Raw genomic sequence first — 11,881 nt, 5'->3', positions numbered from 1 at the left:
AGCACCTTGCCGGGGTCATCTGACCCCGGTGCTCTTTCCTGCCAAGGCAGGGGGTCGGACTAGATGATCTTCCTAGGTCCCTTCCGACTCTAGCTACTATGAAACTATGAAACTAGGGGATAGGACAAGAAGTAACAGGTAATTCAGGTTGATAGGGAAAATGTTCTAATTATAAAAGTAGGTAAACTATAAAGTTTACTATGAAAATGCATATTAATTCAGATTACATAGTGAGGTTTTGGAATATGTAGTTGGTAGATTTTAAATGCAGGTTAGTTAGACCAACATTTTGCTGGGGCGGTTTACACAGGGATGTTCTGAGTGGGTGGCTGAACTATGTGACTTGCTAGGATCCTTTTCTGTCCTATTTTGCTACAACCATAAGCTCTTTAGTTGCCCATAGACATGGGATAAGAATAAGTCAGATGACATAATTGATTGTATGATAGGAAAATGATTGGCTATGTTTCCATCAAATATTATCTTATTATATAAAAAATATAAGTAAATATATAAAAATATCAGAAAAATGTTATTTTACTGCAGTATGCTTTTCCCTGCCAGACACTAGAATACACACATTTTAAAAAGGGATTTTATTCCATACCTTTTATCTCTTCAATGAGTCTTAAAGTGCCATTGGGATGGGCTGAAGTATACTCCCTTACCAAGATGTTCAGCTGATCACTTTCGTGACCGCTGTTGTAATAGTAGAATTGCAAGCACTGAAAACCTCGTTTGGGATATAGAATTCGGCTCTCCAGAATGGCTTTGTTTCTCGCATTGCCAGTGCTGGTACTAAAATGCATGAAGTAGCCAGTGTCTGCCAAAAATGCATGAGGAATGGGGAAGAAAAAGAAAGAAATTTTTTCTCCTGTTACATTTTTATTACTTTTGCTTAAGAAAAAAAAGCAGATTGTTATGGGGAAAGATTAGCCTTATAAATCACCTGTGTACCCACGTGATCTAACATTTACCCCCCGCTTCTCTCTTTCCTCTCTCTTCTTTCTCCTTTTTCCTCTCTTTCTCCCTTTATCTTTTCTCTCTCCCTTTTTCTTCCCTGCTTCCTTTCTCTCTCTTCCCCACTCCCCGCCCCTGCTGGATGCGGTTATCTTTGCTTGTGAAGGGACTAAAAACACGTTTGCTTAGTATTACATCATAGTGGTAGGATGATGTAGTAGTAGTCCTCACCCAGAGGACTCAGCCAAGTTGGGACTCATTGTATTGGGCTCCATACAAACATATCTTTAATGACAATCGCTGCCCAGAGATGTTACAGGGGATGAAGAATTTAAAGAGATTTTTTTTCTCCAGAGTTAGCTATTTGCCTCATTTGGCACTGTCTTGCTTATCTATGCACCATTGTGTGGTGTCTTCTGGTTTAGCTATTTGCCTAGCACCAATATTTTGCTGCTGACATCCTGCCTGGCTTGTTGAGCCCAGACTCAAGACATCTGCTGTAATAGGCTCAAAAAATAATTGGTTTCAAGTAGATTGTTTACCCAATCATAATAATGCATATTCACAAATATCAGCCGTTTCAAAAGGACTTCTGGCAAACCAGTTTCCAGTTAGAGTAGATGTATCTTTTATACCTCAACTACCACAGCTTGTAAATGTAGTTCTGAAGTAGGTTAGAACATCTTGCATAGTTTTCTTGTTTTTTTATTATACTGAAGAACAGAAAAAGCTTAGATGAACTAGTACCTTCAACTTGTTTTAAGCATCTGCAGCAAAAACACTAGATTTCCCTAATGCTTTTATGTTGCTTGGTTAAAAATTTAACTGTAACTCAATTGTCAGCAAGTAAACTCTGAACATGGTCAAAGTTAAAGTCAGCGAATGTGTCTTTGCAGAAACCCTTTCAAAAGAGATAAGAGTAGCTCTTGCCTGTTACCTGCACATTGTCCCATGTTGGTATGATCAGTAGTTGGTCCAGCAGAAACCTGAGACAAATGCTGCCAGTCAGTATTATCTTCTGAACTTTGAATCATGCCACACACATTTGCAAGTTCAAAGCTACATGTGTCCATGAAGGTTAGTGAAGAGGCTACAAGATACAAGTAATTGAGTCCAGTCATTTAACGCCAGTCTCAGAATATTAAGAAATGTAGGCCCTATGTTGTGTGCACTCCAATCGCATTGGAGTTGTGCCTGGAGCTGGTATGACTGGGCCATTAACAAGCTAGTAAAAAGACATGACAGACTTGGTGATGAAACTGGTGAATCCATAGCTTGGGTTCTTTGAATGACAAAGAGAGTTAAGTCACTTCATCATATCTGGGAAGTGTGTTAATCACAGACTGCGGTTTCTTGGGTATTCTATTGCTATTCTAAAATAAGCAATTATTTACAAAAAATCATAATGGCCCAGATCCTCTAATTCTTACTCAGTTAAAAAGCCTGTGAACGTGCCTTTCCCAGTCTTCTATGTCTTCAAGGCTAGCAGCATGATCACAGTTTTTATGAAGGGTTTCCTGATACCAGGATGCAACTAAGCATGGTATATATAACTGCTTTGAATAATCCATGATTTAGTTGGGATTTTAAAAAGGTAACAGCACATCTGTCATGGAAGGCATTTCAACATTTATGGTTGTATCAATCCAGAGAAGTTGTAAAGGTTTCATCTTCCATATAAAAATAAATTGAGTGAATGTACAACATACATTTTAATGCTAAATGTTAAGCTGACTATGAAGGAAAGAACAGGGCAAAGTTATGGCTCTATCTAAGCAAGGGGAGAAACTGAGAAAAAAATCCTGCTCTTATTTAAATCAGTAGCAAAGTTCCCATTGACTTCAGTAAGGTCAAGGTTTCTCTTATTGAGTAAATATGGGTGGAGATAAGAGTAAAGGATAGAAAATGGCATCTTCTTGGTGGAAAAAAAGCATAGAATGTGGGGAAAAGACAAGGAAGAAAGGTACCTAAAATTTACAGAAAGGGGAAAGTTAAGGGTTGCAGAAGGTATGGGGAGGGACTCAATAATCTAAAGATATCCTTAAGTGTAAACTCATGTTTAAGATCTAACTGATGGCAAGTAATTCACGCTCTTAAAGTTTGGTAAGCATGTACTAAACTGGGACTTAATTGAGCAGTAGGATTATTTACCAGGATCTTGTATTTATAAAATACAGTGTTTCAAAATACACCTACAATTCTAGATCCTCCAAACTATAAAATCATCTTTAAAGCATAATTGTGACTTTGCTTATAGATGCATTAATCTCTGCTTCTAGACTTACGAGAACACCAAAAAGTTCTAGTTGATCTGTATGTCAGTGCACAGTCATTTGATTGGTTATCCAGTCCACTACTGAAGACTTTTAATCCTATTTGAACATGACATTATTCTCTAATCCTTGTTTTCACTCATCTTCTTGAGGTGCTGGCCAAACACTATTACTGGATTAGACTGGTTTTAGAGGAGGGAAGACTAAAAACAATACAAAAAAGCAGATTACACTGAAAGTACCACTCATGATTTAATCTGACACCAAGCATGCTGTAACCTGATTCTGAGAGGTAAGAGCAAAGCAAGGACAGATACAATAGGAACTGCTGAGATGTTAGTTTTCCTACAATGCCTACAGCAACAGCTGGGGAATCAAAAAAAACCCCCCATGTACAGGACAATTCATTTAAAACAAGCACTCACAGAAAAACAAGCTGCCTACCATAAGTAGTCTTTAACAAAAGGTCAAGTAAAATTGCAGAGGAAGCTTTGCATTGCCTCTTACACAGCTGGATATCTGTAGGACTGCTCTTTTATTTCTAGCTGCCTTTGGTGCTTATCATTATGTCTAGTGTTCTTAGCATTTTTTTAAGTGTTAGCTTCTCATTTACCTGTGCCTGGGTGAGTCCAATCTGAGTTAAACTCTCTCACCTTCTTCCAAGTAACAGACAAAAGATGGTAAAGGAACTCAAAAGTAGTAGAGAAACTTACTACAGTTGTACAGTTGATTCAGCTTCCGGAGATCATAATCACTGAAATCCATTCGTTGACCAATCACATCCATGAAATCTGGTATGTTAGTTAAAATGGTTGCTTCCGTTCCATTCTGGAAGGCATTTTTACTATAATGCATCACAGAAGTGAAATCATAAGGAGTATTCAAGAAATCTGATGTTTTATCATCGTATGTATTGAAATTGTGTTCTTTACCTGAGGAGGGAAGGAAAGATTATTGGTTGCCTAGGATAACACAAGTCATTGACACTTAGTGTGTACATTAAACTTAAATTTTAAAATTTTAATATATCTTGGATATAACCTTTAAGATTTCTAGAACTAATTCATAGATTTTTAAGACCAAGAGGAACCGTTTTGATCATCTAGGCTCTGATCTCCTATATAATACAGGATATGGAATGTTTTCACATTATTTTAGTATCAATTTATATTCCCTATGCAAAGTGTCGCATACCTTTCAAAAAGATGTTCATTCTTGATTTAAAGAGTTCTCGCAGTGGAGGGTATACCACATGTCTAGGTAAGATGTTCTGAAGATTAATTACACTTACCATGTTGAAAAGTTGTGCATTACTGTAGTTCTGGTCTGTGTTTGTTTAGCTTTAGCTTTGAGCCACTGAGACTTAATATGACTCTGTTTGCTGGGTAAACAGAGAACATTTCTTTGCCATCCTAAATAGTGTGTTAATAGTGGGTAAACAGAAATGGGATGAAATTCAGTAGTACAAAAAAAGCAGTCATGGACTTAGGGTCTAATACCAAAATCTTCTGCTATAAGCTGGAAACTCATCGGTTGAAAATGACCAACTGGTGGATGGAGGACCTAGGTTTTAGAATAGGGTCAGTCCTAAAGTGACTTAGGTAGTCTAATTAATGACAACATCAACGTTTTCCATGCTTCTGGCCTTAGCTGGTTGTCACAATGGGCCAGGAAAGATTTTTTTTTTTTCCCCTTCCTGTTCTTTTTCCTGTTCCCTTCCTGTTGTGGGTTTGGTTTTGTTTTGGGGTGGGGGGGTGTTGCCTTCCTCAGAAACATTGGATGTTGGCCACTGCCAAAACTGGGGCTCTTGAAGGGTGAGCCAGTATTCCTGCCAAGACTAAAATCCAGTTGTCCCTGGCTAGAGGGTCTTGCCCCTCCATTCAGGGTCAGATGGATTACTATATTTGGGATCAGGAAGAAATTTGAGTCTATGGTTAGAATAGTAGGGACTGTGAGAGGTTTTGCTTTTCTCTGTAGCAGGGGGTGAGGCCCTCTTCCTTGGATCTCTCAAGCATATCTTAACAGCCCTTGCAACAGCAAGACACTGGCTCCCATTGTCCCCCTACTTTACCTGTGGTTGGTTAGGGTGCTATGTCATGTGGCTGAGTGATAGGGTTGAATGTGTAGTTTTAGTAATAGGTTACACAATAATTTGTATAGGATGGTTTGGATGGGGATGATCCTGCTTCAGGCAGGGGTTGGATTAAGTGATTTCCAAAGGTCCCTTTCAGCTCTACTTTTCTATGACTTCACTATGTATTAGTCAAAATATTTTCTAAAGAGACAGAGAAGTACTACTGCTACAGTACCAGGCCCTGGTGAGACCTCATCTGAAATACTTTGTACAGTGTCTGGTCACACAATTGAAAGTAGAACAGGAACAGAGTAGGGCCTATTAAGAGGAGCAAGTAAACGGAGAGTCTGCCTTACCTAACCAAGCTTGTTTTATTTAGTCTAGCAGTGTATGATTGATGTTTATAAATACTTCTGGGGTGTAAACACTTCGGAAGGAAAAGAGGAATTTAAACAAAAGGATGACAATATTGGCATAAGAACAAATGGGTATAACTTGGCTATGAATATATTTATGCTGGAAACTAGAAGAAGGATCCAAGGTCTCACAACAATCAGATTCTGGAAGAGCTTTCCAGGGGGAGTGGTGGGAGCAATAAACCTAGCTGCTTTTAGAAGGTAGCCTGAACACGTTATTTAAGAGATTATGTAACATGGTCCCCATGATAGCAGAAAACTGGACTCAGTGACCAAGAAGATTCCTTGTAGTCCTATGTTCTTCTGAAGCATCTGAGAACCATGTGGAATAGATGATGATAAGAATTATTGATGTCTATTACATAAATGAGATTGCTTAAATGAGACCTTTCTGAATGTTTGACTGAAAGATAGGATGAGGTAAAAAGAATCATATCTGTAAATATTTACTGTAGCTGAATGAGGTATTTCCCAGTCAAAACTTATGATGAGAGGAATGCAAAGGAGAATTAGTACTTACCAGTACGAATTCTGTCCCACATAATTGTAACATAATCATTCCTATCAGATCGCGATTGCTCGTGCCAGAACCCCAGCGCATGAAGGAACTCATGCTGAACAGTCCCGATTCTGTCACAGTTGGCTCCGATTGAGAGCTGCTGCTTCCCTTGCCTGCGGTTTCCTATTGACGACCAGCATCTAATAATAAAATTAAATGCAAGACAGGTACATGAAATGCATAACTGATCACCCCCAAAGTAATGCTTTTTATCAGTTTACTCCTCTAAAAGATACATTTTTAATTTAAGAGCTTCACAGTTTAATTAATTAGTTACACAGAGAGCACTTCCTATATGGCTCCATGTACACATCACTGTATGGCGACATAGCACATCGCTATGGCGAGGTAGGGCAACGTGTAGACATGCCCTAAGTGTATGTACTGACAGTTCTTTTTTCTTTATATTTAACTCTGTAGTAATAGAGCTGAAGCTATTTCCTCATATCAATCCCCTTTTTTTTTTTTGGTTTATTTCTTTAATATAAAAATGTCACCATGCTGATGACAAGAGGTGGCTGTGACTTCATCGAGAAAAAAACACTTCAAAGGCCCACAAAAACATTGATGCCTCTTGGTGGCAAACTTAAAAAAAAAAAAAAAATCAGACCACTCAATTATTGGTCTAAGTGTATGTATTTCTCAAAGAATTTAGTTGCTGGCAGAAGATGCCAAGATTGATAACTGAGAGCGGATAGTATGTCTTGACTCTGTTTCTGCAACTGCTAAGAAATAAGGTCCTGCCTTGTCCAACCAAATAAATGCGAGATCTTCTCAGAATCTCAGCATGCATCCTACCAATATTTCTTGAAATTGATGCTAATGAACCTATCTCTGTGGTCCATGAAGCCCTGCAAAACCAGGGGATGGAACCAACCAAAGGCATAACAATTTGTCTAATGCAGTTTGGCAACTCCATTTGCTGAAAGCCAGCTCTTATTTTAGGCACATTCTTTATACTGACAACCCCCAAGAAAACAACTTGCAAAATGACATCATAAACCTCTATCACAGTTTCACTGATTTGCCAACACTAAATTAAACCGGTCAGTTATGGAGCTATAACAGACTGGAGTAGCCAGTTTGCTGACAGAGACAGAAGCACTTTTTTGTACATATATATAATTCTCAAAGGCTTCCCAGCATCTCTGTGAATGATGGCATTATAAACAGTTGGGCAGCAGTCAGAAGGAATCCCTCCAAGAGATCCACGGTTCTGATCACCCCTAGCCAATGAACAGAACTGAACAACGTGCCGTGCTGACAAACCTGTGTGTGACAGTGGGCTTAAATAGCTTCTGTCCTGGGGGTCAAGAAGGAAAGACAAGTTGTCCCACAGTGCATGACAAATCAATTCCTTGAACAACCCTTCTCCATGCAGCACCAGGGAACCTCAGCTAGGCCTCCCATAAATCCTGGCACTGCACGTGCGGAGGTGAGAAACCAGGGTATATTATATAAAACAGTCCTGTAAGGGGTAGGGCAGTTTGGCTGCTTCAAGCTTGCAGGCCACTTACCCCAGTGTCAAATATGTAACTATGTAGATATACTTTGAGCTGACCAATTCGTTTTACTTGAGGATGAGCAGCAAACATGTGGCAAACATTTTATTTGATTACTGACTTCATTCAAGTTTAAAAGTATAACCGTCCTAAACATGATGGATTTCATATCCCACTACTAATCTTTGGAGACACCTATTTCTCCACCTGTCAATGTACCTTAGAGGAGAAGAGAAATGTGTTTAGAGAAGTTGTTTATTGACTTTCTTCTAGGGTGATTAACTTTTATGAATCTGACTGGCATTCCCATGGACTGGGTGCTGCAACCCTTTAGACTAAGATCTTGTTAGCATATAGATATAGGAGACCTGACTGAAACAAACTTATGATGAGCAAAGTAAAAACAAACAAGTCTGACTCATTTTACCCTCTACCATGATATTAGAACATGGGAATAGAGTGAAATTAAAAGAAAGGAAATGTGGAAATTTGGGCATGTCAAAGTCAACCTATTGAGGTCTGACTGCTACTCTAGAAGGCCATAAAGTCAAACATTGTAGCTGAACTTTTAAAATGATGACCATTACAAATATTATTGATAAGCTCTTTAAATTAATGAATAGAGAGGGGTAGTTAGCCATATTAGTCTAAAGTTAGGCAAAAGGCAGGGTAATTAATACAGTAATCACATTAGTTGCATTAGGAATTTGCAAGGAAGGAATTTCTCCTTAAGCAAAGAGTAGTAGCACAGCTAAACAATCAAGGCAAGATATTTTATTACAACAGACAGACCTATGATCTTGTTTGCTGAGGCAAATACTTCTCTAAGGGTAAAAATTGATATTGGATTTCTCCTGGGACAAAGCATTTTATCTTAGAATGCGAGGCTATAAATAGATGTCATGTTTATCTCAGGATAATCCATTTTATCCCAGGTCAAAGTCCAAACATTCAGACATCTGTGTCCATCATCCTGGGATAAATCCTAAAAAAAAAATCACTGGATAAGAAATACTAACAGTTTATCCTCAGACATCACACGGTATGTCTAAATGGTTATCCTGGGATTGCATTATTGATTCAATGACAGAAAAGCAGCAGTGCTTACTACACCCTTATTTGAAGGGTGATGCGTGTAGATGCCAATCCTGGAATATTTGTGTTCTGGGACAGACACAGACACAACTTGTCCAGTGGCAAAACAACATCTGTTCATAGCCCTACCAACATACCTGTGAAGTATCTAATGTAACACTTTTTCCTAGGATGATCTCTGTTAGTTGTCATTTATTTCAGGTGCCAGCTATGTGTAAAAAGGGCTATGACATTCCCAGGTTTGCACCTGTCACGTTTGAGGCAGTTCTGATCGATCCATCTCTTTTTACTCAACTAAAGGTAAGAAGTGGAGCCTAATGCTGAAGCCCATTAAATACCATTGCCGAAAGTGGGCTATTCCTACTTGGACATAATTCCTGCTGGATTCCTCTTGAGTTTTGTCTGAGCAGGAACTGCAGGATTTAGTTCTATTGGCTTCGTACAGACATTTGTGGAGATTAGGGGGAGCTTAGGTTGAGTTAAAAATGGCCACCTGATCTAAGGTAAGTCAGGATGGCGGTGGCTAGCAGGAAGGTGCTTGGCGGGATTGGGAGCCAGGCGGGTTCTGTGGGATGATTGGGGGGGGAGTGTGGGGTCCATGGAGGGGATCGGGGAACAAATAGGGTCTGTGGGACACTTGAGGTATCGGGGGGGGGGGCAGGCAAGGCATCTATAGGGGGATGAGGGGCAGGTGTGGTCCATGGGAGGGACTGGTGGAGCAGCCAGGGTCCACAAGGAATTGGGAAATGGGAGGGTCAGGTAACATCCATGGTGGAGAATGGGGAATCATGGTGGCAAGAGGGGTCTGCAGAAGAATTGGGGCAAATGGGGTCCACAGGGAGGCTTAAGGAATTGGGGGCTAGTGGGGTTTGCAGGGATGGATTGGGGGGGCAAATGGGGTTGCTGGAATCAAGGAGGGTTTGGCAGGATTGGGGGGCTCACAGGGTCTATAGGGGGGATGGGAGGCAAAGGTAAGTAGGAGCCCAGCAGAGGGGGAAAGAGGAGCAATAGCAGCATAGAGGGGAGAGGGGACTGAATAGGTAATAGGGGGCAGACAGAAGCTATGGCTCCAGCTCTGGCTCTGACCCAATCCCAGGTTGGGGCCACGGCTGCAGCAGCAGCCTGTTCCCCATTGCCTGGTACTCAACTGTATGGTGAAGGGCTTTTGCCTCCATGTTAAATCCTAAGAAAAACACCTTGTCTTCTAATTCAGTAAATACAGTGTTTCCAAAGGCCAATCAGAAAAAATGATTTCATTCAGATATTTTTCACCATCAAAGAACAACTTTCTCTCTAAGAATTCAGTCATATACTCATTGTACAACTCTCATTAGGTCTCATGTTTTCAAAGAAGTATATGAAGTAAACATTTCCAGGTTCATATTAAGTTTTGGACAATTTTAAGTTTCAATAAAATTTGAGAAAAGATAAGGTAAAGACTTGTATTCAGTATTCTCTTTTTGGAAACATCTTGCCACAATCAAATGCAATGAGAAATCATCACGTTTGTCCCCTTACCCACTTCCCTTGAACACTGATATGTAATTCTCTTCACCTTCCCAAGGTCTGAAGTCAATACAGCTTTTCAGTCGATACTGTTCAAATGCCTTGAGGATAACTCCCTTGGCATTCATTTCTGTATGGAAAACAAAGAACATTCTTACTAATATAGCACCAAACTGAGGTCCATATAAGTTTGTATATGGATTTCCTTTGTCAAACTTGTATTAAAATCACTGGGAGTCCTGCCAGATTAAGGACCAAAAAATACTAAGGATCCTAAGAATCAAACCTTTGGAAAACTATAGTCTCTTTTCCTATGTGTAGCTTAGGGGTGATTCTTAGGGTAGAAACATATATCATGTTTGAGTCAGTTCTGATTAATCCAAGTCAAGACCTGGTAGTGGCATAGCCCTTTACACATACAACTTGTCCCTGAAATGAATAGTAATTAGCTTGAATTAGCTGGGATTGTCGCAAGAAAAAAGTGTTATCTCAGGCTAAAAACAGATGCGAAGGTTTATCCTGGGTCAGATTGTCCCAGGCTTTAACTCGCATCAAAACAGTCAGTACAGTCGCATCAAAACAGTACAGTCATTTAACTCGCATCAAAACAGTACAGTCATTTACAACCAGTTTTTGTTTTGTGCAGTTTTTGTGGCAATTTTCTTGAATTAGCTCAGATTGTCCTAGAGAAAAAGTGGGACTATGGGTTTGTACTTCTATATGTTCTCAAAGTAAAAAGCTTTGTCTTGGGAGAAATCTGAAATCTGTTTTTAGTCTCAGATACGTCACAGGTACTTAACATGGGGCATATATATAGCAAGAGCATGTATTATTTGTAAGTTGCTCTCAACTCTCATGCATCTCTGTGGGGTTTATCTGAGCAAGCACCAAATAAAAACTGTAAGGATTTCAGTTTCCTTCCAAAGCAAACTGAGGGTTTGGGTTACAGACACCACCCAGGAATTGTTCCAGCTCTGAATATTAACATGTTTGGGTCATTTCCTCTAAGAGACTTGCTTGGCTTAAACCCCTTCAGATGTTAATAACCAAATAATTCTAAGTCAAAACTAGACTGAACAAATGGAAATTAATATTTCCTAAATAAAAAAAAGATCCCCAGTTCCTTTTTCTTTTTATATAATGTTACACATTAGACCCATCTGTTCAAAAACAAACTGGAATTTAAAACTGGTGTTGTTTTCAACCAAAACAGGTGACAGACAGACAGATAGGCACACACATGCATACACACACACTGTTCAAAGGAAAATACTGTACCCAGGCTATCCTCAAGGACATATGGGAAAGTGAGGGGCCACCTATACTGGTCTCCAATAATGGAGTTTCGTTCCTGTAAGTGTGAAAAAACATAAATACAAAATGTTCACTAAGGAATGATACTTGAGTTAGAAGTAAAAGAGTTTAGTAGATCAATACTGCAGTATAAGTCATAGGTCCTACAAAATGGTGCAATGTATGTGACAAATAATTCTGGG

General features: G+C 39.4%; 1 protein-coding gene across 1 annotated transcript in view; it reads right to left on the bottom strand.

Moving 5' to 3' along the window:
* The window catches only part of MEP1B (meprin A subunit beta), a 41,559-nt gene that overhangs the window by 8,644 nt on the left and 21,034 nt on the right, over positions 1-11,881 (bottom strand). Inside the window, 6 exon segments of the mRNA XM_019542034.1 lie at positions 608-823; positions 1,898-2,050; positions 3,947-4,165; positions 6,244-6,422; positions 10,398-10,515; positions 11,664-11,736. Of these exon segments, the coding sequence (XP_019397579.1) occupies positions 608-823; positions 1,898-2,050; positions 3,947-4,165; positions 6,244-6,422; positions 10,398-10,515; positions 11,664-11,736 (958 nt within the window).

This window comes from Crocodylus porosus, unplaced genomic scaffold, assembly GCF_001723895.1.
Source record: "Crocodylus porosus isolate Cpor-Errol unplaced genomic scaffold, CroPor_comp1, whole genome shotgun sequence".
NCBI lineage: Eukaryota > Metazoa > Chordata > Crocodylia > Crocodylidae > Crocodylus > Crocodylus porosus.
The sequence above is the reverse complement of the archived record's forward strand: the minus strand, read 5'-3'. Positions and strand labels throughout refer to the sequence as shown.